This window comes from Neomonachus schauinslandi, chromosome 3, assembly GCF_002201575.2.
Source record: "Neomonachus schauinslandi chromosome 3, ASM220157v2, whole genome shotgun sequence".
NCBI classification, from domain to species: domain Eukaryota; kingdom Metazoa; phylum Chordata; class Mammalia; order Carnivora; family Phocidae; genus Neomonachus; species Neomonachus schauinslandi.
The window spans coordinates 52,068,592-52,092,601 of record NC_058405.1 but is presented as its reverse complement, the minus strand read 5'-3'; the positions used below and the strand labels follow the sequence as shown (position 1 = coordinate 52,092,601).

General features: G+C 44.1%; 1 protein-coding gene across 1 annotated transcript in view; it reads left to right on the top strand.

Annotated features, from left to right (window-relative positions):
• VWA8 (von Willebrand factor A domain containing 8) overlaps positions 1-17,858 on the top strand; it is a 343,953-nt gene extending 326,095 nt beyond the window's left edge. The window contains exons 43-45 of the mRNA XM_021697955.2: positions 12,672-12,770; positions 13,969-14,207; positions 16,540-17,858. Of these exons, the coding sequence (XP_021553630.1) occupies positions 12,672-12,770; positions 13,969-14,207; positions 16,540-16,648 (447 nt within the window). The 3' untranslated portion in view covers positions 16,649-17,858. The remainder of the gene's footprint in view (positions 1-12,671; positions 12,771-13,968; positions 14,208-16,539) is intronic.
• The last annotated feature ends 6,152 nt before the right edge of the window (positions 17,859-24,010 follow it).

Here is a 24,010-nt window from a genome sequence, read left to right as displayed (position 1 = left end):
CTGCCTTAATCATCAGAAAATGATTTAAAGGACCAATTACTACCGAAGAAAGCACTGCCCTTTAGAAGTGTGTGATGTTAGTCATAATGTTAGGGGGAAGAAAACAGGCATTTGGAAGCACCACAGATCTCTTCCCCAAATTTCTGAGAGCCTTCCTCCTCATCCCCATTCCCGCCACACCCCATTCCAGCCCCATCGCCAAGCAGACAGCCTCCCGAGGTTTGAGGACACCCTCAAAGAGCGCTATTCTCAGCCTTGCTTTGCCTTTCCACGTGAGGGGGGATCACACAGTAATTGATGACCCCCCGACAATGCAGACGGCAACCCTGGGAGAAATGCAGTCTCCCATTTAAACTACGTCCCTTCTGCGGTTGCTCAATTTGCTCTGCATCCTCCTTCAGAGGTCAGAGTGTGGAGAAGGGTTCCCCCATAGCCAGGTGACCGCCCAGGGTGAGTCCAGCAGTCCGCTCTTAATCAGCCACACGAGCACCTGCTCTCTGCCCTTACCAGAACCGATACCACGGCACGTGCTGTGTGGTTCTAATCAAAAGTGCAGTGGAGAGAAATGGTGTCTGTGCAGACGTGTGTAGCGGGTGCACGATCTACCCATCGGTATTCTAGATCATATTCAGCATCACACATGTCCTGCAGAAATAGGCAGTCTTAGATCATTATTTAGCTCGACGTCCCACTTATAGGATCACTGTCCTTAGACATGCCTGTGTGTTATGATGGAAACGGGTCGATGGAACCCATCACGTTGGTTACTTTAAGCCTGTTTTAGAGCTCCAGGCCTCCCAGGGTCCCTTATATGAAGCTGTACGTGAGAGATTCCTCTTAGAATGAAGTGGTAGGAAAAGGTGGCTTTGGTCAGGGAGTGCTGGGGTTACCAGGCTCTGTACAAGTGCAGGATGCAAATACAAATAGGATGTGGACTTTCCATGTAGGGAGCAGCTTTGTTTCCTTTGAAGAACGGGATTGCATGTCCCCCTGTGATTCGTGAAAACCACGGAACTGTTCAAGATTCCCTCGTGGTTTTAGTTGCCAGAAACTCAGAGCCAAACTCAAAGACCAGCTTTATGGCCTGTAGCTTGTGCCCTGGTATTCAGCCTTTTCCTTCCCTTGACCCTCCGTCCCTTCAGATGTAAGTTTTTCTTGATTTTGATTTTTTACTTTTTTATGTTTTATGGTTTTCTAGAAAATATTTTAAAATATTTTAGATCCTTTCTCGTAGGAGTGAGTATAATTCCTAAATTTCTTGGACCACAGACAACCAGAGGGTAATTAAACATTCATCCACCACATCTGCATAAATCTCACTTAATGCTTTAAAACCCTTGGGTTCTGCTAATATTTGGATCAGCCCATCTGCCTCTTGTGTGAATCCTGAAGGTCAGTTCCTCAGCTTCCTTTGAGTTATATGGAGATGTTGATCCATTATAGATCGTAGCAAACATACCACTATTAAAATTGGCATACATATTCGTATTAGTGAGAATAAAATTTCCAGTTAGAAGCTTTCTGTGCCTTTGAGAACGGAACTGCTCTAACAGGTGAAACTACTTCTTCTAAGTTTTTAGAAAGATTTTTTAGGAGTTCACCAAGAAATCGGTTGACACAGCTCCTCGGGAAGGGTAAAGAATTAGACAGAAGGTGGAAGGTGGCAAAGGTAATAGGGGTTCAGAGAGCCATTTCCACAGCCTGCAGGGAGATGGTATGATTATCATGGAGTGTGCTGAATATTTCATTCCATCTCACACAGCAGAGTGTGCAGAGAGGTTGAGATTTGTCCAGTTCTCTCTGTGAAAAGTCTGTTGTTTGGAACAACTATTAATGAGACTGGACATATCGCACCAAAAAAAAAAAAAAAAACACCAATATCAAGGAAATGAACATGTCCCGGGATGTTGTTTTGCTTTGTTTCTAATTGACAGTTACAACCCAGTTGTTGCCCTATGATGTACTGGATTTCCATAAAATGGCAAATCTAAATTGTGTACTTGCTAAGAGCAGAGTACTCTGCCAGGTGCAGAGTTTCCTGCCATCCGTGAGCTGAGAGCCTAGTGAGGGTGACACATAAAGACTACTAATTCTAATGGAAGATTTGACGAGAGACGTGTGGTAACAGAGGCACGAACAGAGCGCACTCCTCTCCAGACACCTCCCCCCACTCTGGGCCATAACCCCGAAAGTACTATTTTGCTGATAGTCTTTGATTCCCACAACAGCACAAACCATTTCCTCGGTCTTTATCAGTAAAACCACAGATATATTGAGGAGATAACCATATGTTACTATGGTAATATAAATTATTACCAAATCCAGTCACTATTTAGAGCAAGAAATTATAGCAAGACACCAAGATAAGACAAAACTTCCTTCAAAGTTTGAAGTATGTTTATTGTTTTTTTTATGCTATTAGATCCTTAATAGACAGCACTTTAATTGTTTGGGGTTTGTGTATTTTCTCATAAATATATTCCTTACATTCACTGCAGTTCCTTTAGAACTTTTTTAAGAGCACAGAAAGTCTCCAGTGCATTAGAATCTTTCCAACAAAAAGAAAAGACATTTAAGACTTCACAAAATAAGCTCTTTGAGGAAAAGCGGTCCTTGGGCAAGGACGTCAAGGGCTGGGGGAGAGGCGGGACGGGGAAGGCACAGGAGTCCCCTTCCTGCAAATTCCTCACCGTGCCCATGGACTTCAGAACAGGGTCGCTTTCCTAGGTCATTTACTCAGTTTCCTCATTCTTCACACAGGAAACCGAGACCCAGAACATGAAGGACTTTTCCCAAAGTCAGAAGGCTAGTTGGAGACAGAGTAGGATGGGGCCAGGACTCCCCTTCTGTTTGTTTTCCCTTTCTGGTACTTTTTGTTTTGTTTTTAAAATTTCCCTTAATTCCCAACTTTTTTATTTTGAAAAAATGTGAACCTACAGAAAAGTTGAAAAACAGTAATAGGAACACCCACGAGCCTTCACTTAGATTCACCAGCTGTTGATATTTTCCCTCATTTGCTTTATGTTTTCTCTCTAAATATATAATTTTCCTTCTTCTGACTCATTTGAAAGGAAATTATAAACGCCATAATGCTTTACCTCCAAATATTTTATTATGCTTCTCCTAACAGTGAGGACGTTCTCGAACACAACCTCAGTACCATTATCACACCTAAGAAAATTACCAGTAATTTCGTAATATCTTCTAATGTCCAGTCCACATTCTCTTTTCCCAGCTATCGCAGAGGTATCTTCTTTTTTATGGAAGTATAATAAACATGCAGGATTATATTAGTCCCAGCTGTACAGCATAATGATTCAACAGTTCCATACATCACTCCATGCTCCCCATGATAAATCTTTCCCAAAAGAGTTTTGTCTAGTTGGTACCCCCCCCCCCCCCACACACACACACACAATCCAGGATCCAGTGAAAGCCCACACTTGTTTTTTGGTTGCAATGTCTTGTTAGCCTCTTTTAATCTGGAGCGGCCACCTCCCCTGCCACTACCCTCTTTGCTTTTTGGGGTGGGGGCTCTCTTGAGAGTTCAGATCAGTTGTTTTGCAGCATGTCCTTTATCCTGGATTCGTCTGGCTGTTTCCTCACAGTGCCATTTACCTTGTCCCAAATTTCCAGAACTTCTGACAGGCTTCCCTGCCCCACCCCCCCAACACTGGGTGCCCTGGAGACTTCACATAATCTTCTCACCAGCCCCCCAACATGTCTACGGTTTTGAGTGGCCACCGACCACCCAGTCTCTGCTGGGGCTCCCCAGCATCCTTTGTCGAGTGTGGGAAAGAGGTGGGATGGAGCCTACTGACATTCTGTGAGAGCGTTTTTTTGTAATTAAACATGTAATTAGACATGCGTAGAAGGTACAGGAAGGGGGAGAGAGGCCTCTGTGTAAGCTTCTGCCCCCGCCCCCACTTCCCCCTCTGGTGGCGACCACTGTTAGTGGACTTTTTTGTGGTGTCTTCTCAGGGCTGTTTGATGCGTGTACATCAGGCGTGTCCCATGCCCTCGGGTCTGTGTGCACCGCATGATCACATTCAGCTCCCTTCATCTGCGTGCTCACGTTCTCCTTTGCCAGAGAAGGGTGCGGCCTAGGAATAACTAATGGAAGTATGTAACTTTCCCAGCAAATACAAAATGATGCACAAATGACAGCTTTAGGCGTTCCTAGTGAAAAGTTTATATTCCATAGCCCTGGAGGGCATCGCACGTGGCATCTTTAAGAATTAGCAGTGTGTTCTGAGACTCCCCACTCCCCAGATCCAGATGACTCTGAATGTGGTCCTCCTGCACTTATCCCTCCTTCGTCAAGGGGTCCAGTCTGTCTTTGCTGGAAACCTTCAGAAGCCACCGGCCTGGCCCGGTGATCTGGACCCTTCCCTGAAACCTCTCTCTTGGCATCTGCTGTGTGTCTTGTTTGGTTCGGGCTTGCTCCCCAGCCCTGGGTCATTACAGTCCAGGTCCAGGAGGCTCATTTAGAGTCCACCTCCACTTTCTATTCCATCTTAGCATGATCCATGCCAAACCACAGGGACCCTCGAGTAAGAATTACTGAGAAGAAAAGGTAATGCAGTGGCAGGACACATTTCAAAGCCATCTGGAGCTTTTACAGTTTCTCATAATCGGTCTGCCAACTGCATTCAGTTATTCTCAGGGACAACATTTACAGTCAGTCTCTTCAGACAGGAATAGCATTATTTGCTAATAATCATCATAAACTCCTCTAATCTTAGAACCAGCAAAATTGTTAATGCTCACAGAGCACTGAAACACTGGAGTGAACAGAGGAACGGTAACGGTTGTGTGAACCATTTTTATTTAAGTCCAGAAGCATTTTTTCAAACCTTTATCTTCATTCCAGTTTGTTCCTTGTGATTTCTGCAAGCCCCTGAGAATGTTTTCACCGGAACGTTAAAGTAGACCTCCTTTTCAAAAGCCCTTAATGCCTTTGTTTTTTTTCCTTCAAAGTACTCCATCTCATCAAAAGTGAGGTAACTGTTTCTCCTCTGAGCGCTCAAGTAGTGACACCGGAAAACAGATTTATTTAGTTATTGAGAAGTTGCACTTTGTATTCAAATTTATTGTTTTTGTGGAGAATAAATCATACTCTAAGGCCATGGTTTCCTAACAGTGCGACAAGGAACCCTCGAAGGCTGTTGGGGAGAGATGGTGAACGGATGGGACTTTTCCCCTTCCCCTTCCATCCCCAATTAAACCAAAACAATTCCACTTATATTGATTTTGCATGATGTTTCATAATCTGGGCTTTTGTGCAATATTTCATTTGGAGAAAGACTTCCATTTCCACTGTTTAAAAATATTTTAAAAAGTTAGAAAACTGCTCTTCTAGAGACAAAATTGGATTATTTCTTGTAGAGTCTGAGGGCTTTCTTTTTAGAAAATACTTCATCAATCCTCAGGTACATTTAGGTGACTCATTCCTTTGACAAGAGAAAGCAAGACACTGATTTTCCTACGACTAAGTGAAGCAGACTTTTTTCATTCTGTTTCTAGACTGAACCATTGACTCTTCATAGAACCTTGGGAACAGGAAGGATCTTGGCAATCATTTTCACTAACCTCTTTGTTTTACAAATGAGAAAATCAAGATCCAGAGAGGTTAAGTCCTTTGCTCAAGGTCACACAGCTACATGGTAAAAAGTCAGGACTTCTGACTCCTATTTCAGGGCCCTTTCTTAGTTGATGTTTTAGCCCTGGTTTTTTTGCAGCCATTTTATTTCTGCCCAATCAGTATTTTGACAAAGCTGGGATTCAGGAGCAAATGTACCATTTACATAAAAGACTATCTTTTCCTCCCCTTAGCACTTCATCATCCAAGTGAAGTATAATAGGCATGACTTTTCTCAAAGCTATCTTGGTCAGAAAGGCTGGGTTAATTCTCAGAAGGATGTGGAAAGGTATGACTCACAAACTAGCACCTGCTGGGAAAATTCCTTCTATCAACAACTTAGCTCAGTGTCCATAATGAACATTTTCCCAATGCCTCAGGAACATTTCACACATTTAGAAATGGAAACCGATCATCTTATCAGGCTTAGGCTTTGAATAAATTCTTATTGCAATATGGAGATAAAACCAAAGAAGGGTGTACAGAGTTCTCTGGGTCCATTCAAAATGAAAGAATTCAGAATGGACTCGATTGTTGCTGTAGAAGTATTGACCAAAGAGGTTGGGCGGGGGAGGATAGGGAGGGGAACAGTTAGGGAATGATTATTTCTCTATGGTAAAGACATTGGATTTAGAGTCAGGGCACCTGGGTTCGGCTTCCACCTCTGCCAACACTCGATTTCTGACCTTAAGAAAGGCTGTTCATCTCTCCAGGCATTCATTTCTTCATTTGTGAAATGAGGTTAAGAATACCCACCCCAGGGGCGCCTGGGTGGCTCAGATGGTTAAGCTTCTGCCTTCGGCTCAGGTCATGATCCTGGAGTCCCGGGATCGAGTCCCGCATCGGGCTCCTTGCTCGGCGGGGAGTCTGCTTCTCCTCCCTCTGACCCTCCTCCCTCTCCTGCTCTCTGTCTCTTGTTTTCTCTCTCTCAAATAAATAAATAAAATCTTAAAAAAAAAAAAAAGAATACCCACCCCAAAGTTTGTGAAGAGAATCAAGATGAGATGAGATATATAGAAGCAGTTTATAAACTATGAAGAACTATACAAACATTGACATTCTACTCATTAAATGTATTGTCCTATACTTTCAGTGACCCTGTGAGGTTAGATAAAACAGAGATTATTCCTGTTTGTCAGAGAGGTTAAGTGACGTATAAGCGTATTATGTTAGAGGTCATCTACACCAGTGATATTTATAAGGTAGAAACAAGATTTAGAAAAGTTAAGTGACTTGCCCTAGGTCAAAAAGCTTGTTAATATCAGAGCTAAGTCTAGAATCCTTCCTTGGCCTTCAGATCATCCTTTCGGCACTGACATCTGTGATCTGAAGAAAGGTAAGCTAGCTAGCTACTGTAGCTTACGGGCTAACTAGCACTTTAGGATTCTGTTGGCACTTCTCTTGACCTTTTAAATCACATATTCATCTTCTAAGCCTTTGCTGCCCACTGTCAATGGTGCCATTTTAGAATGGTATACTTGGATTTCTAGAAGGAGATTAGAATTTCACACATCGTTGGTCTTCAGAAATAGCCTCAGATGATTGTCTCATACCTAGTTATAATGTGGATGTGTAATAAAGCAAAGCCTGTCCTAAAGTTAGCAGAAGATTATCCTTCCCCATAGAAATCTAAACATAAATCAATCTTATTCGTTAAAAAAAAAAAAAAAATGCTAGGGATGCCTGGGTGGCTCAGTCAGTTAAGCGTCTGCTTTCAGCTCAGGTCAAGATCCCCATCCGATCCCGTTCCCCGGAGTACCAGGACGGAGCAGGGCATCAGGCTCCCTGCTCAGCAGGGAGTCTGCTTTTCCCTTTGACCCTCCCCCCTCTTGTGCACTCTCTCTCAAATAAATAAATAAAATCTTTTAAAAAACCATTAATAGTTCTTTATTCTAAGCTGAGATTTCTTTGCAGTCTCAGTATCACAAATCAGCCTTCTTATTTGCTGATAAATGTGTCTTGGACTGAAACTCAGCATTTGTTTTCATTTGTTATGCCTTTCTCTAGATGAATGAGATTTTCAAAAGAAAATATAGCAAAAGGGCATTTAAAGCAAGCTTCTAAAGCAAAGAAGTATTAAAATTGGCCTTCTCTCACTGAGGCTGTTCCTTACTACTGTGGTTTATTATTTATGTGTGTGCTAAAAGCAAGACTCTACAAGGACTCGGGAGACCATGAGAAGTGGAGAAATCATGATGATATAAATTTTGAGCTGCTCAAAAAAAAGTTACGATCTAAATGTTAGGGGGGTTGATAATGACAGTGAGGTTGTTATTTAATGACTCTCTGATCCTCCACATGCAGAAGCATGCTTAAGACCCTGTCGAGTCTGATTTGACAGTGATCACAGCAGGAACCAGACTGGGTGAATGGCAGGATCAGGTGTTAGAGAATGGAAGTGAATGAGTTTATGTACTTTTTTCCTTTAGCCCAGACAGTTTTGAGGATTAGCAAATTTCTGTCTGTAAAACGTGTTGGGGTCCTTGGATAGCAGCAGATACTAAATAATTATGACATAGAAGTATTGGTTTTAATGGAAGCTTAAAGTGATCTACAGTAACACCAGGGAATGCTCCACATTTGGACGTACTTTGGATTCCTCTCAACCATTTTATTTACTTTGTGCGCAGAACAATCCCCAAGCCTGTCTGGAAAATGAGAACCAGAGCCTGCAAACCATTTTATAAACCCCATCCTGTCCTTTAGGTGTGTCTTCTCAGTCTTTGCAGTACTGACCCAGCACAGACAAAGGCGGATCCTTCTGCAAATAGCACTTTCCTTACCACAAATAAAGAAAGGAAGGGGGGGGGGGGGGGCGGAGAAGAAAGAAAGGGAAGAAGAGAGGGAGGAAGAAAGGAAGATCGGCAATTCACCTATCTTTATCTCAACTGTGTGAAAAAGGATAGTATGCTTTCTTCTCCTGGGCAAAAAGTTAAATGGTAGGTAGGTAGGTTGGTAGATCGGTCAAGCAAATGATAGATGGATAGTTACTAAAATGTTTCTGAAATATTTAATCAGCCAATATCTGTTTTTGATAAAGACCATCCAGCAGCTCATTTGGCTGCTCTTTGTTTAATAATCAACTCTTTTCCTTGTAGTAACCAGTTACGTCAACCCTGTGAGCAGACCACATGGTCAAATACATATTCATATAGTCTCATCCATGGTCATCTGATTACGAAGAATTTTGACCTTCAGTTAATAGGGAGGAAAAAGTCTAATACATTTATAGCCCTCTTGCCTCAGCCAAATAAGAGAAACCTACTTCTGTTTCAAGGAACTGATCTTATCCCCTCCTGTGTAAGATCCTGTTTAACAGATTACCTCACCAGGCTCCTAACAAAAGCAGCCTGCCTGGCACCTTCTCAGGACAGCTTTATTCTTGGCTTGAAACAGTTCCTGCCGTGACCATTGTCCAGTCAGACTTGACAGAGCCTCGAGCAGGCTTTCTCCACGTCTGGGCCAATGCCGGCGCTGAAGGGCGACCTTGGCATCCGCTGAAGCCAGCACTGCAGTTAGCCATTGTCAAGAGCTGTAGAGCTTTTAGGGTTCAAATTGTTACCTTTTCACTAGATTGATAGCAAACTATCCTAAGGAGATATTTTTTTCACATATGGAATTAATTGCATCCTTAGAAAGCATTTGTTATCAAGCATTTCTAATGTATTGGTCAATTTCTGTCACAATTCTTTTGTATCATTTTGGTATTAATAAAAAAAAAAATCTTAAAACCAAGTCTGGAATAATGTCCCAGCCTCTGCCCAAGACCCCACTCTGGCCCTCCTCTGACCATACCCCTCCCATGAAGTGAAGAGTCTATGGGGCCAAGGGGGTATGCCCAGTTAGAGCCAATTTTTCAATCATGCTCCTGGTTTCTGGAATACCCCAAGAAACCTCAGATGAGGCCAAGGCTGCTTCCAGGGCCTACGTGGGCCCCTTTCGTAGGTCCATCTTCTTAGGGCAGACTGGCCAATGGTGTGAACACCCAGGTCTGAGGTATGGTTGCGGGGCGACCGTATGGAGGGCTATGATGGCGTGCGGCTGCAAGAGAGCTGGGTTCGCACACACGTGCAGAGGAGGCACCTCAGGGAACGGGACAGAGCCAACTACCGAAAGAGAAGGGCCTGGGCTGCAAGCCAGGGGCCAGTGCAGCCCACACCACCCTGTTCTGACACAGAACTTAAGGACTCCTTTCTCTCCAGGTCATTATAATCTATATTTATTGATCAAAGAAGGAGAATAGAATCGATCTTATTTAACAATTTGTAGACTGATTTATAGATTTTAAATATTTAGACATCTTACATGGGCCTTCATTTGTACACTTGTCCCTTCCAATTATACACTTATCTCTGTCCATTCCCATTTTTTCTGCCTTTTTTAGTCTCAGAAAAAGGAGTGTCCTCCCTCCTTCTCCAAACTAGAGCCTCTGACTGTGACCCTGATCTCCTTCCCCGCTGCATCCTCTCTGCCGCCTGCAAAATGCAGAGACACCTCTCCCCCAAAACCCCCTCTAGATGCTGTTCCATTTTTCTTTCTTATCCCACAAACTTTTCACTAATCTTGTCCCCATAGAGGTCGCTGTTGATTCTGAGGCCCAGAGGTCACTAGACGCTATTCTCTGGGATGGCTGTGGTTAGTGTAATTCAGCACAGTGCAAACCACCCCCTGAGACCCTACACACAGATTCCCCACAGCTGTCCCCTTACCCAGCTTCTCCAAGTGCTGTCTCTCCTGTCTTCTCCACTCAGCTGTGTGTCCTTCTTCCACCCTCTGAGGAGGATACTCCCCAGGTTTCAGCCGAAGGGGTCCTCTGCTCTTCTCTATGCATTTGCCCTTGGCAAACATGTTTCCCTCCTGGGGAGGACAGCCACATCTCTGACTCCATGAAATAAATTTCCACTCTGATGCCTCCCCAAACGCACAATTTCAGCATGTTCCACAACGAACCCAACTTGCCTTCTGGCTCCCTCTTTTTTGCATAAAAATTATTTCAACGGGAATTTTTCTACTTCTTTTCATTTTAAGTACAATGGTTTCAGTTACAGTATGGGGTTTTTTGTCAGCTAGCTTGGGCTAACCACCATTTATCACATGGTGGGGAAAAATGCATTCCAGCTTCCAAACAGCTTATTTGTAAAAGAATGTAGCCCACATGGGAAAGGCAAGCTTCTTACTGCCCCAGCATGATTGCATCTGTGCAATAAACACACCAGGCACACTCACAGATACTAAAATTCAAAGATGAATAAGATACGGCCTCAGAGAACTCAAGAAGGAACTTAAAAAGGAATAGACATGAAAAGAAATTACTGCATTCCCCTACGGCACCTAGAGTCATGTTTTGCACATGGTAGGTGTTCAAAAGACAGCTGTTGATGGGCGGTCAGTTGGTGAATAGAAAGCAGTGAATCTTAAGCATTTTGTCCCTCAGTGGTATTCCCAATACTCCCGAAAATCTGTTGCCCACACTCAGTTTTCTTTGCAGATGCCCCAGTGGCCCAGATACCCTGAAGTCTATTCTAACTTTCACATCAGCATCATGAAAATTCTTAGAGGGAGATGGGAGGGCAGAAGGGAATTTGGGAGCAAACCCAACAGTTAAGAACCACCTTGCTCCAGTTATACTTGCTTCAAGGTCCCAAACTTCTTTCCAGATTCCATAAAAATGCTGCACCCCACTCTCAGCTCTAGCCTTTTCTCATGTGCATTGTGAGACAGAGAATTGAAAAGGTATTTCCTAAATTCAAAAAATATATGTCATACACTAAAGTATAAAAGCAGATTATAAAACCCACATGGTGAACGTTATCCATTTCAGTTGAAAGTTCTGTTGATGTGGGTGTGTGGGGGTGTGTGTGTGTGTGTGTGTGAATGTACAACCTCTTAGACATACACTGAAAGGAAATAAAAGCCTCAGAACTTATACAACAAAATATTAACAGATGTTACCTTTGAATAATGGGATCATGAATAATTTTTACTTTCTTTTTTGTGCTTTTCTGTAATTTCTATGGTGAATAGATTTCACTTTTGCGTTCAGGAAAAAAAGTCTATGTGTTTTCTATTGCTGTGTGGCACATTACTGCAAACATAGCATCTGAAAGCAATACCCATTTATTAGGTCCTGGATCTGGAGTTTGGGAGTCTGGGAAGGCTCAGCTGGGTTCTCTGCTCAGGATCTCATAAGGCTGGAATCAGAATGTCAGTCAGACTGGGCTTCCTACTTAGAGGCTCTGCTGTCAAGCCCATTTGGATGTTGGCAGAGTTCAGTTCCTTGGTATTGTAGGATTGAGGTCCCTGTTTCCTTGCTGGCTATCAGGCAGGGTCATTCCTGGATGCCACTCTCAGAGCCTCACCCCATCATCCCCCCCATCTCAGCCACAGATAATTCTCACATGTCACATCCCCCCATACTTCAAGTCTCTCTGTCTTTCCCTTCTGCTACCAGCCGGAAAAACCCTGCTTTTTAGGGCTTGTATAATTAAATTAGGCCCACCCAGATAATCTCCCTTTTTGATGAACTCAAAGTCGATTGATTAGAAGCCTAAATTACATCTGCAAAACCCCCTTTGCCACATAACTTAAATAATCACAAGCAACATCCTACCATATTCACAGGTCCTGCCCACACTTAAGGGGAGAGGCTTATGCAGGCTGTGTATACCGGGGGGCAGGAATCTTGGGGGCCACTTTGGAATTCTGACTACCACTGTTTGTGTATGTGTGTGTGTGTGTGTGTGATTTATTTGAACTCTCCCCTGAGAGTTAAGAATGAAATTCTTGGTAGCCCCCCGAAGTCCTTTCTACCTCCTGCTGGGGCAGAAATCACATAAGAGGATGGACCAGAAGTGATGGAGCCTGGAGTTTGCCTTTGTTGATAAACACACATCTGTCTTTCTGCACTTCTCCATGGCATTCCGCTGAGTACGTCTGCATAGTAGCAGCCCAAAAAGTTGGAGGCTTATAGGTCTGATGACAGTTCTTTAGTGGACAGAGGCTTCTAACTCTCTGATTCTCTCGTCTGTAGTATGACATCGTTGGACACTCTGGAGATGGCTACAGCATTGGTCTAGTTCCACTTAACAAAATCCCCAAGGACAATAAGCAAAGACTAGAAATTCTGAAGGTAAATACAATAAATCACCTCTCTATTGTGAAAACTTCAACCAGATGATGTAAAGTATCTTCTGATCACTGAAAAGATTCACTGAAGCAGCAGGAGTTACAGGAAAGAAAAAGACTCTGTTTTACAGGCATTCAAGCATTAAACTGGGAAAACGTTTTACTCATCATCCCTAAAATCCTTTTCTCCACTCTACAAATTTTAAAGATTTTTTTTTTATTTATTTATATTTTGACAGAGAGAGAGACAGTGACGGAACACAAGCAGGGGGAGTGGGAGAGGGAGAAGCAGGCTTCCCATGGAGCAGGGAGCCCGATGCAGGGCTTGATCCCAGGACCCTGGGGTCATGACCTGAGCCAAAGGCAGATGCTTAACAACTGAGCCGCCCAGGTGCCCTCTACTCTACAAATTTTAAACTTTGTTCCGTACATATTTTCAGAGTACTCAGGATTATATCCGGATTCTACAGCCTGGGTCCCCTCCTGTATCCTATACAGTTCCTCTTAGCCCCTACACATTTCAGTAAAAGAAAAAGAATGACCCCTTTTAGAGTACTCTCCAACCCCAATTTTATGTCCTTAGTATTTTCTAATGATAAATTCAATTTCACATACTTAGATCTACAGTAGAAACACACACACACCATGAGCTTAAAGTAAATTTCCTCCATAGCTGTTGTTGTAAGTACAGTGTTTAGTGTTACAACTTTGTTAGAAATTCAACCCATTCCTTACTTTTCTCCTGTGTGTGTATATTCACAGGTCTTGCCCACATTTAAGGGGAAAGGATTATGCAGTCTGTGTATACCAGGGGGGCAGGAATCTTAGAGACCACCTTGGAATTCTGCCTACCACTCTGTGTGTGTGTGTGTGTGTGTGTGTGTGTGTGTGTGTGTGTGAGATGCCAAGTTTTATGTTTTCTTAGATTTTCTCACTTTAAATGGCAGCTCGAGTTTCAAGAGTCAGTGCAGCTGGGAGAGTTTGGGAACATTTCCTGTTTCTAACAAAAGTCTTAACCACATACAAATATCACTGTGTACTGTTGTCACTCTAAGGTGCAAATTAAATAGAACTCACATACAGATTTCCTATTCAAGTGTAAGAATTGGTATTTGTGCATTCTCATGGTCAGTAGAAATATCATGATGTTTGTTTACAACGTTTCTCACCCGCGGCTTCTGTGCAACATCTCTGCTTCCCAGACAATGCATGCCCATGCTCAGTTCTGCATGAGTGGGGACCACACGTTAGAGGGGACGGAACACGCCATCAAGGAGATTGTCAAAGAAGAAGCTGACGAGTACTTTGTCATCGTCTTAAGTGATGCAAACCTGTCACGATATGGAATACATCCTGCCAAGTTTGCCCAAATCCTGACAAGTAACCCTCAAGTAAATGCTTTTGCCATTTTCATTGGATCTTTAGGTGATCAAGCAACCAGGTAAGTGTCACCTCAGGATACAGCAAAGGACAACTATAGAGATGCTTGAGTGCCTGCCTAACACGTGCCATTTCATGGGATTGGCTCCTGAGGGGCAGTGGGGAGAAGAAAGAAGAGTGGCCAGCAGAGCTGCCACCCTCAAGGAGCTGGTATGATAGCCTGGTTGAGAGGATATAATCCCCTAGTTTATGTCTGGATGAGCAATAATAGTTTTAAATTAATTATTTTTCATCTTATATTTAATCCAACAATAGAATAATTAACAAATTGATTTGTCCACTAATAAATTAGGCAGTATTTTATATATTTTGCACTTAACATCAAGGTCTCAAGCTCAGTTCTAATCAGTTCAATTACTTTGAATACGATTTCATGTTCAAATCGTATTCAAAGTAGCAAACATCAAAGTAGCAAACTTTTCCTAGTATAAGAGATTGTGTATATGTATGTGTGTGTCTGTAAAATGTGTATATAAATAATATGTAAAATGTGTATATGTATGTATAGTGTATATCTGTATACAGACAGAGAGAGACATGGCATACAGGGATAATATATGGATATCTATCTATCTTAGATATCCCCCCTTATATGTGTATATATCCCTTCTCACTGGGGAGACAGGCAGGTGAAGCATTGGGAGACAATGTAAGACAGAATATACAGTAAGATGCTACACTGAACATGTTGAATAATCAGTAGAGAAGTTTATGGTAAGATAACAAATACCATTGTGGATGAACTAAAAGGAGAGATCTGGATTTGATTTCTCAAACACACTAACATCTATCTTTTTGAGTTATAAACAGAAAGAACTTGGGATTTTTCTCTGCTTGAAATATTTGTATGAAGCAGAAAACACAAATGAAAGTATATCTCCCCTACCCCCGAAAAATAACATTCCTGCCCAGAACACATACCTTTTTGCCATTCCTGTCTTTTACTTGTCTGTCACACTCTGAAATACAGAGTCCCGTATAGACTAGGAAATGTTTTAGCCTCCAGAGAGCTGGCGTCTTTTTCTATTCCCTTCGCCTTGCTGCAGGATTGCAGAGTAAGGTTAAGAACTGCCTTAGGGGGCGCCTGGGTGGCTCAGTCAGTTAAGCGTCTGCCTTCGGCTCAGGTCATGATCCCAGGGTCCTGCGATCGAGCCCCTCATCGGGCTCCCTGCTCCGCGGGAAGCCTGCTTCTCCCTCTCCCACTCCCCCTGCTTGTGTTTCCTCTCTAGCTGTCTCTCTCTGTCAAATAAATAAATAAAATCTTAAAAAAAAAAACAACTGCCTTTAGTATCATGTCGTTACAGTCACTTCATTACACTGACTGCATTTTTCTCAGTTTTATATTTTTGCCTCTTCTAGAACTTCCATGTCCTCAAATGCAAACCATGCTTTTTTCTACCCAGATTTCCTTCAGGACCAGCCCAGTATTAAGTAGACAGCAAGTTCAACAAATACTGGTTGAGCTGAAATAGCTATTTTGTCTTTCTAGTGAACAGATCCTGTTTGAATACTTAAGAAAGTACAATAATACCCTTGTGGTTTCCTAGGGAAATGGTCCAACATCCACTGGCAAAAGATATGTTGCAGAATTAGCTGGTCTACCAGGCATGCCAAATGTATGATACTACACAGGATGGTTGACTTTTATTAAATGTCATTCCAAAACCAAACTTTGTTGGCACAGTGAAAGGAGGCGTTCTTTTGGATAGAACTGTGTCTTGTACTTTCATTGCTTTCAAAATGGCCCTTTGTTCCAGATGATAAATGGCCATTTTAAAAAAATTATCCTAAGTCTATATAAGCTTGGTGTCATCAAAGCTGCAACTGGGTAAGTCAGATTGCCCTTCACGTTGTATGACGTGAGGGGAAAAAAATGAGAGAGAGAGAGGGAAAGAAAGAAAGAACCACCTGCGGTTTGGCCGGGCAACATTTTTCGGGGCCTGTGTTCTAAGGCAGGGAAAGCACTTAGAAGCACAGGGTGAGGCCAACGCATTTGCTGGATCCAGGTGAGCTAATCCCAGATTTGTCCCTAGGGCTCTGTTCTGCCAAGGGAATACCGGGAAATGACAGTAATAAAAGGAAGGAAATTTCTTCTTTTCAAATTAACTGATTTTCTCACTGAAAAGACCTTACTTTTGGTTCACTGCTCTCAGTGTGCCTCTCTCTGTTCTGTGGCCCTTCCAGGCCTTTCATTGCCTGCTGACAGCCCATTCCCTTGCAGGCAGGGGCAAGGTATTAGAAAGTAAACACTTCCTTTGGGTGCTGTGGTTTTCGGGGGCAGGAGGTAGCCCCCATTTGCAATGGTAATTTTCTTTCCCTTTCCATCCGGGCAGGCTTCAGAGAACTTTACCAGCTGGCCAGTCCTTCGTTGCCATGGATACCAAGGACATCCCCCAGATTTTACAACAGATCTTCACCTCCACCATGCTGTCCACTGTATAGGACGGGCCCTTCTTCACCCTGCTGACCCTGGGACGTGAAATAAGATAGGAATAAAGAGTCCCCCGAAGAAAAGACGACATCTATAAAGTGAACCTGCGCAGTGACTGAAGGATTCTGGCATTCCTGGCGCTTCCTGGGCTCACTCAGGGATCAGAATTCAGGAAAGCAGGCGGAGGGAGCTTGCACATGGAAATCTACCACCAGTGATGGGTTCGCAGGGAAGCGAGCTGACCTGCGTTTTATGAAAGGTCAGGGGTCAAGGAAGGCGGTTTGAGAACTATGGTGCTTGGTTTGTATCCAGAAACCTGAGGGAAAGAGAATTCCTTTGCTTTTGCCCGTGTAAACTCACCCAACCTGCTCCTGCCCAATAATTATTTTTATTTTCTCCTCCACCCTTGATCGCCCCGCAAACAATGATTTTTATAGTATTTAACCCACTACAAAGCCTCCTAACAGCAGTATTTTATAAAAGGTTAGATTTTTTTTCAATAATTCCATTTTCCTGGCCAAAGCCAAAAGGAATCAGAAGATCCCTGCATCGCTTCCTTTCCCATTTGACTTTTTAAAAGACTCTTTAAATAATGAGGAGCAAACGTCCTATTTCCATGCTGCCAACATGGAAGGATAAAGGCTGTCTTGCCTTGAACTTCCTGTGTCATCTTGTTCCTCCAGTACTTCTCACAAGTTTCACATATTTCGGTGTCCGAAGTGTAATGCTTGAAATAACAAACACTTATGGTTTTACTTAAAGCAAAGTAAAAACAAGGCAGTATGTTTGAATTGAACGGGAACTGGAGATTTCTTTAGCTGTTAAAAAAAAAAAAAAAACTCTTTTTTCAAGATTCATTCTTTTTTCTTTCAAAGTGCACCTTATTCCCACCTACCCTTAGGCTGACCTTTATTTATCAACAGGTCCGATGTCACTTTGTTTAAAATCAAATGCCACAGCCAGAGTCAGGCTCTGTTCAACCACGTAAGAAGCTCCTCTCCACCAGTGATGCAAAGTCAAAATTGCGGGGAGCACCAGTGGATGTGTACTTTCTTGTCACGGGTTGGAGGAATTAGTCTTGTTAATAATATTACCTTACTTGCCCATATAGCCTGAAATTGTACTGATTCATTTCATTTTAATCCATTATAGGAAAGAAAACACCCATTTGTTCCTCCACCCCAACTCCCTATCAACTGTCAAAGAAATAAAGCAATCCGATTCCCAGTGCTGTCCTGTCCAGTGAGTTCACATGGCTCGTCTCGTTTTTCCAGCCAGACGCTTGCTCTGCGCTCTGCGTATTGAATCAGCCAGTGATGCAGTTTCAATCCAATAAGTACCTTCAAAACTGTAACCGAATTAGCAACAGTAATAATAATAACAGCAACAACCACTAGCATTTACTGAGTACTTACAACATCCCAGGTATGCGACGTGACTTCAGGCATCGTTCCATTCCACCCTCACAACGACGCATGTAAAACAGGTATCTCTTACCTCATTTTACAGATAAGTCACTTTCTGAAAACTGGAAAATTGAGTATTCATTGTCCTTTTAACATCCTCCTTGACAAATAAGGAAATTGAGGCGTAGGAAAGTTCAAGAAAACAGGCTACGCTCACAGTCAGGTGGGGGCCGAGCGGGGCTACGCTGGCCCCTTTCATGGATTATTCTTACGGAAGGCGAACTCTTGCCGTCTTGGCTCCTTTGTCTTCTTGCAACCTTGGCTCCTTTGTCTTCTTGCAGCCTGACCACGGTTCGGGGAGCCTTCTTCCTCTCCCTGGGACCTCTCCCTGCACACACCCGGGCACTCAGAGGAGCGTGTGGGGACCCAGGACAGGAGCCACTGCGGGAGGGACACCTCTCACGGGCCTTCCTGGGCTCAGCGACAGCTTAACCCCTGGGGGTGCCCCCTCTGCGGGAGGGTCAAAGCCCCCAAATGCTTTGCCCAGAATCCAAGAGTCAGTAACAGAATGGCCTTCTAACAAATCCTGCCTGTGCCCTGGCTACCTGAGTGAGCAGAAGCCATTTTTTTTTAACGTGGGAAGAATGTTCTCATTAATTCAATTTCCCTTTCCCCACTGGCCAGACGTCCTTGCAGTTGTTATTTAAACACACACACACACACACACAAAAACATGTAACTCCTGACTTATTTGTAAAAGGGAAAGATGATGGGGGAGAGGAGCGGAGAGAGGGGAGCTGAGGTTATTTTCACTTCTTGGAATACCTAAGAAGTTTGTGCCTTTATTATTAAATGTACTTAATTATAGGCCACTCCAAACTGTTCCCAGGCCCCCCCCAGGGCCAAGACATTATAATAAATGCATTGTTTGCCTGGGGGGGGGGGTTCCACTGAAAGGCCTCTAAACCAGCTCTTCCCGTAGTGAGCCCGTGTAGTGCTGAGAAGGTTCATTGTGACCCATGAGCACCGGGAGGAATGAAGCCTATGAATGGCCGCCGTCTGTGTGTTGTGTATCCCCCCGGGAGTCTTGTGTGTGCCCCAGCAAGATGACCTCATCACACATGGGGCCCCTCCAGCGAGCCCAGCCTCGAGGTGTGGGTCTGAGCGGGACTACTTGAGCCTGTCACATGTTTGGAATGAATCATTTAATTCTTTCCTGTGAACTGTCAGAGGAGGAGAAATCCATCAATGCCAGCAGGATTTTCTCTGAACAAACTCGAGGGGTTGAAAGCCATTTAGAAGTAGCTCTCCATGGACAGCATCATCAGTGTTCCTGAACGGCCAGCTCCAGAGGCTTCGACCCTCCCTCCACCTGGCTCCTTCCCGTGCCTGTCCGCTCAGCCAGAACTAAATTCCTCCACGAAAGGAGCAGAGAGGTGTGGGGCTGGGGCAACAGGAGGGTGGCCGCCTGTGTGTCCTCTTTCCATTACGGCCCAACAATCGCAGTTATGAGAGAGATTCCACAAGTTCTAAGCCAACATCTCCAGCCTGGACAACTTTTTTTCTGGAATCACATCAAAGAATAGTCACCTGTCCATTGGTATTTAGCAAATTGTACCTTACTTTTTCAGCTTAGGAAATAAAATGTCCACTTTCAAAAAAATTATTCCAATGGTAACATATCTGGCTTTTTAAAATACTTTGATGAAGAGTCTAATTTGCTCCCACTTTCTGGCCAGGGTATTATCATAAAGCTCTGACCATTGCCTTTCCTTTACCTTTCTTAGATTTGCTGCAACGAAAGTACTACAGGTAATGGAAAGGAATTCCAGTGTTCGATCTTGTGGTGGAAGAATTTATAAACTCTAAGTAGAATTACTCAGTAGAAAGGAAGTTCTAGATGCTGCTGTGATGTATGAACTTGGGCTCGTCACTTCTGGGTCTCAGTTGCTTCATCTATTTAAAATTAATTTAAATTTAAAAAGTTGAACCAAATTATCTCTAACACTACACTTCCTGTTTCTAGATCTCATAGAGCCAATTGACTCTGTGCCTCACACATCTTAGGAGAACCACATCATCTCAGTGTGTTTTTGCCTCCAGAACCCCACAAACAGCCCCTACTATACAGAGGATTTGGGCACCTAAACCCATTACCCCGACAATATAGTGTTACTGACAGAATATGCAATTCTAAAAGCTACAAAAACATCATTAGATTTGGACAAGCAGGGTTTTCCCCCATCAGCTGGACAGATACTTCTGTTGGACAGTCATTCACAAGATTTCTGCCCATTGTCTCTTACTTTGCATTTTGCTGCCTTAAAATAAAACTCCCTATCTGCTGATCTGCACAGTGGGATCAAAAAGACCAGGAATTGGAAAACTACTGGGTGCCCGGAGCTGCCCTTAGTGCTGCAAGCCGAACAATGCGCAATTGTGTGTGTTGGGGGGGGGCGGGGGTTCATTGTTAAATCCTGTAAACAAAAATCTGCTCCAGAGGGGAAAAAATGCTTGCCAAGCAGTCCTCCCCAGTTGAAAATGATCTGACACTCTTTTTTGACTCCGAGCGCCGTCTGGGGCTTGCACCTTCCAACAGAGGCGGTGTCTGTGCTCGCGGCTTTGGAATGCCGAAGTCACATAATCTCAAAATCGAGTGGCGCTTGTGGTATTTGGCCACTCGGAGCAAAGGATAACACTCTTCTAAGGTGGTTTGGATCCAGAGTGTGGCGAGAACGTCCTGTTCAGCTCGAAGAAATCTCATCAGGGGACACGTGAGCTCTAAGGAACATCGGCCCCAAGCACAGTCCTCTCCCCCAGGCAGGCGCCAGACTCACCTTGGGGCTCCTCTCTTCTCGGAGGCTTTGTGAAAGTGCTTTCTCTTTCCCTGAAAAAGCAATCCGTGTTGGCCAATCAACTCTGACTCCAGAGATGGTGGAGTTTCAGAGTATCAGGATTTCTTAAAATTCCGTGCAATTTTAAGGAGGAGTTTCAGACTATCAGGATTTCTTAAAATTCCGTGCAACTCTGAAGCCTTAGAAACAGTAGCGAAAGTTTGACCTGGAAAGGGAAGGGGGAACTGTCAGTCTGAACATCCCGCAGCAGGTTTGTCTCTTTATGCTGGCCAGACTGGGGCAAGCAAATAATGAGCCTGTCAAGAGTACTCTGGGTAATTGGTCTCATGATGCCATACATGAAGCCTTATTAGTTGAAATGAAGAAAAATAAGTATGTTAGACAGGACATTAAGGTTGGGTTTTTAAGTGCAATATTTTTATATTAATAAATACTGATGCTGATTTAATGAGACTGAGCATTTCTTCATTTCAACACTAATTAAGACGTGGTTTTTGTTTGTTTGTTTGTTTGTTTGTTTTATCACTGGGGCTCCAGGAATAGAGTGAGTCTTAACAAAGCTAATGGGTCCATTTCCTTCTACCAGATATTTTCTGACCCATATAAAATTCAGCCCTGAAAACACTGGCCCAGAACAGAGTATGTGCGGGCCCTGTGGAAAGCAAATGGCAGCCCTGGGGAAGCAGCCTGTTGACCAGACTTGGCCTTGGCTCCTGGGGCCGGGGGGCAGCGGAGGGAGCATCCCACAGAGCCCAGGACTGGTGAGGAACCCGAGGGTTTCTGCAACATGTCAGGATGCTCAGATACACACAAAAAATAAAGAGGGCAGATGACAAGGGATACCCGGGAAGGTTCCGGGCTTAGTTAACCAACACATGGTCTGGGAAATATACCTGTTTATTTTGCAGTTGACAAAGAAGGGATTTTTACCTGAAAAGTGTCCTTTGGGGCCTCGGATGTTTTTGAATGACTATTTCCAACGCTGATAGAATATGCATGTCCATACATTGCCGGCTCAAGTACAGAGATCTGCTATTCAATATGCAGTGCTCAAACCAAAGAATCTCTTTCCCTCTCTGACATCTCAGTGGAGACTGGAAGAAATGGGAACGCTCTCGGCAGAGGTGGGAGTTTGTGGCAGTTCCACAAGACGGCCTGAGAGCAGACAGTCACTTGGCTGGAATACAGCTCCACGCAGCTGGCCTGGCTCCTCGCCCCTAACATCTGAGGTCTGTCTTTAGAGTGGCATTTCCCGGAGAGAGGGGCTTCTCTTTTAAAATACAAATAGCCCTGACAGGCTATCCATCACGCTCATCTTGGTTTGAATTCCTTCATTCACACGCTTTCCTCCAGGCCCCAGCTGAGATGAAGGTTCCAGTGAGGAAGTAGAAGGGGGTGGGGGTGCTTGCAGCTTGGAGCGTCACCCAAGCCGGGGACCGGGCCGGGGACAGAGCATGCAGGCACGAGACGAGGGCTCACTGGGGGTGACAGTCTTCCTGGGGCTGCACATGTGGTCTCTCCATCCTCTCGAGAGCACACGGCGCAGGCTTTGTCAGGTGTGGATGGGCGGTGGCTTGCTTCTCTGCAGCCCTGCTTTTTTAGAGACACCCAGATTTCCACTTGCATTTTGCCATCCTGCTTAGGGAAGCTCCACCTTTCTGGCATCTGGCTTGCAAAGTCAGGTGCAGGACACACATCAGGGAGTTGATTCCCTAGCAAGGGCAAGGCGCTTGAACATTGGGCACCTGCCCCACAACACCTGGGCCATGTCTCTGGTGAAGCCAACCAATCATTTTTTTTTTCAGTTTGCCAAGAGAACTTTTACCCTGCACTCTGCGCTTTTCCAAAGAGAATTTACACCCCTGAGAGGCCACAACCCTTCTTGGAAGACACTTCCCTCCCCTGCAGAAGCAGGGCTGGGCCACACCCGTGGGATGCAGGCACCGCAAGCCATGGGGAGGTTCCTGAGGAAGGAGCCGTGGAATTCCTGAGTTCCATCCTGGTGAGGACTGGAATGAGATCAGCAGGAGCCTCAAACCCAGAATGTTCCTCCTATACAATGGGAATATTGAGTATACTTCTAGGAAGTTTCTGTAGAAGTCTGTAGAAGCGTCTGTAATTCAGACCTTAGGAAGTAGCTGTTTGTGTAACAGTTTCTAAAAACACTTACATATTATTAGCATTAAAAAAATCAAGGACCTTTGAAAAATGAGTGTGGCTTCTTAAAGAAAAAAAGCTCCTTTGTTTCTCTTTGAGACGGTTCTCTTTTTTTCCCCTCCCAAAGAGAACCAGTGTTTTTTTTTTTAATTAAGGTATAACTGACATACAACATTATATGAGTTTCAGGTGTACGACATAATGAATGATTCAATATATGTAGATATTGTGAAATGGTCACCACAATACGGCCAGTTCCCATCTGTCATCGCACATATGAAGAGAACCAGCTTTGCATTTCCTGAGCCTGCTGATGACCCCCTCCCCTCATTACTTGTCATTCCCCAAAGGCTTATAAAAACCATGACATCAGCTTCTCTCTTAAAACCACATCAGTTCCTCCACGTGACCATCTCATTGGTCCTGTCATTTGAGCATCATTAAATCAGACTATCCCAACAAGGTCTGATTGAAAAGCCACATGGCTGGAACCCTGAAAATAGTACGTAAGTCAGATGAGCCAAGGGATGAGCACAGAAGACAGAGAGAAGCCTCACCCTCGTGTCTGTAGTCAGATGCATCCCTGCCCGGCCCTGGAACCCAAGAACCTCCAAACTCCCCTCTGCGTGGTGCCAGATGCGGAGTCAAGGGCATCGGGGCGGGATCCTGGCTGCCCCTGAAAGCAAGCCCCATGACTTCGGACGCATCTCCTGGTCTCTCTGAGCTCTGTCTTCTCACCTTTAAGATGAGGATAATAATCGGACATCTCAGGGTTTATGGAGATTGAAATAAAATAAGGAAGGCACCTCATAAGCAGAAAGGGGCAGCCAGTTCAGGCGTTTCCCCAAGAGAGAAGGGGTCCCTTGGGAGGTGAGGGACTTGGACCAATTTTGATTGGCGGCCAGGACATCCTTTGGCCTGATCAAACACCTCAGAATGGCTGTGGAACCCAGAG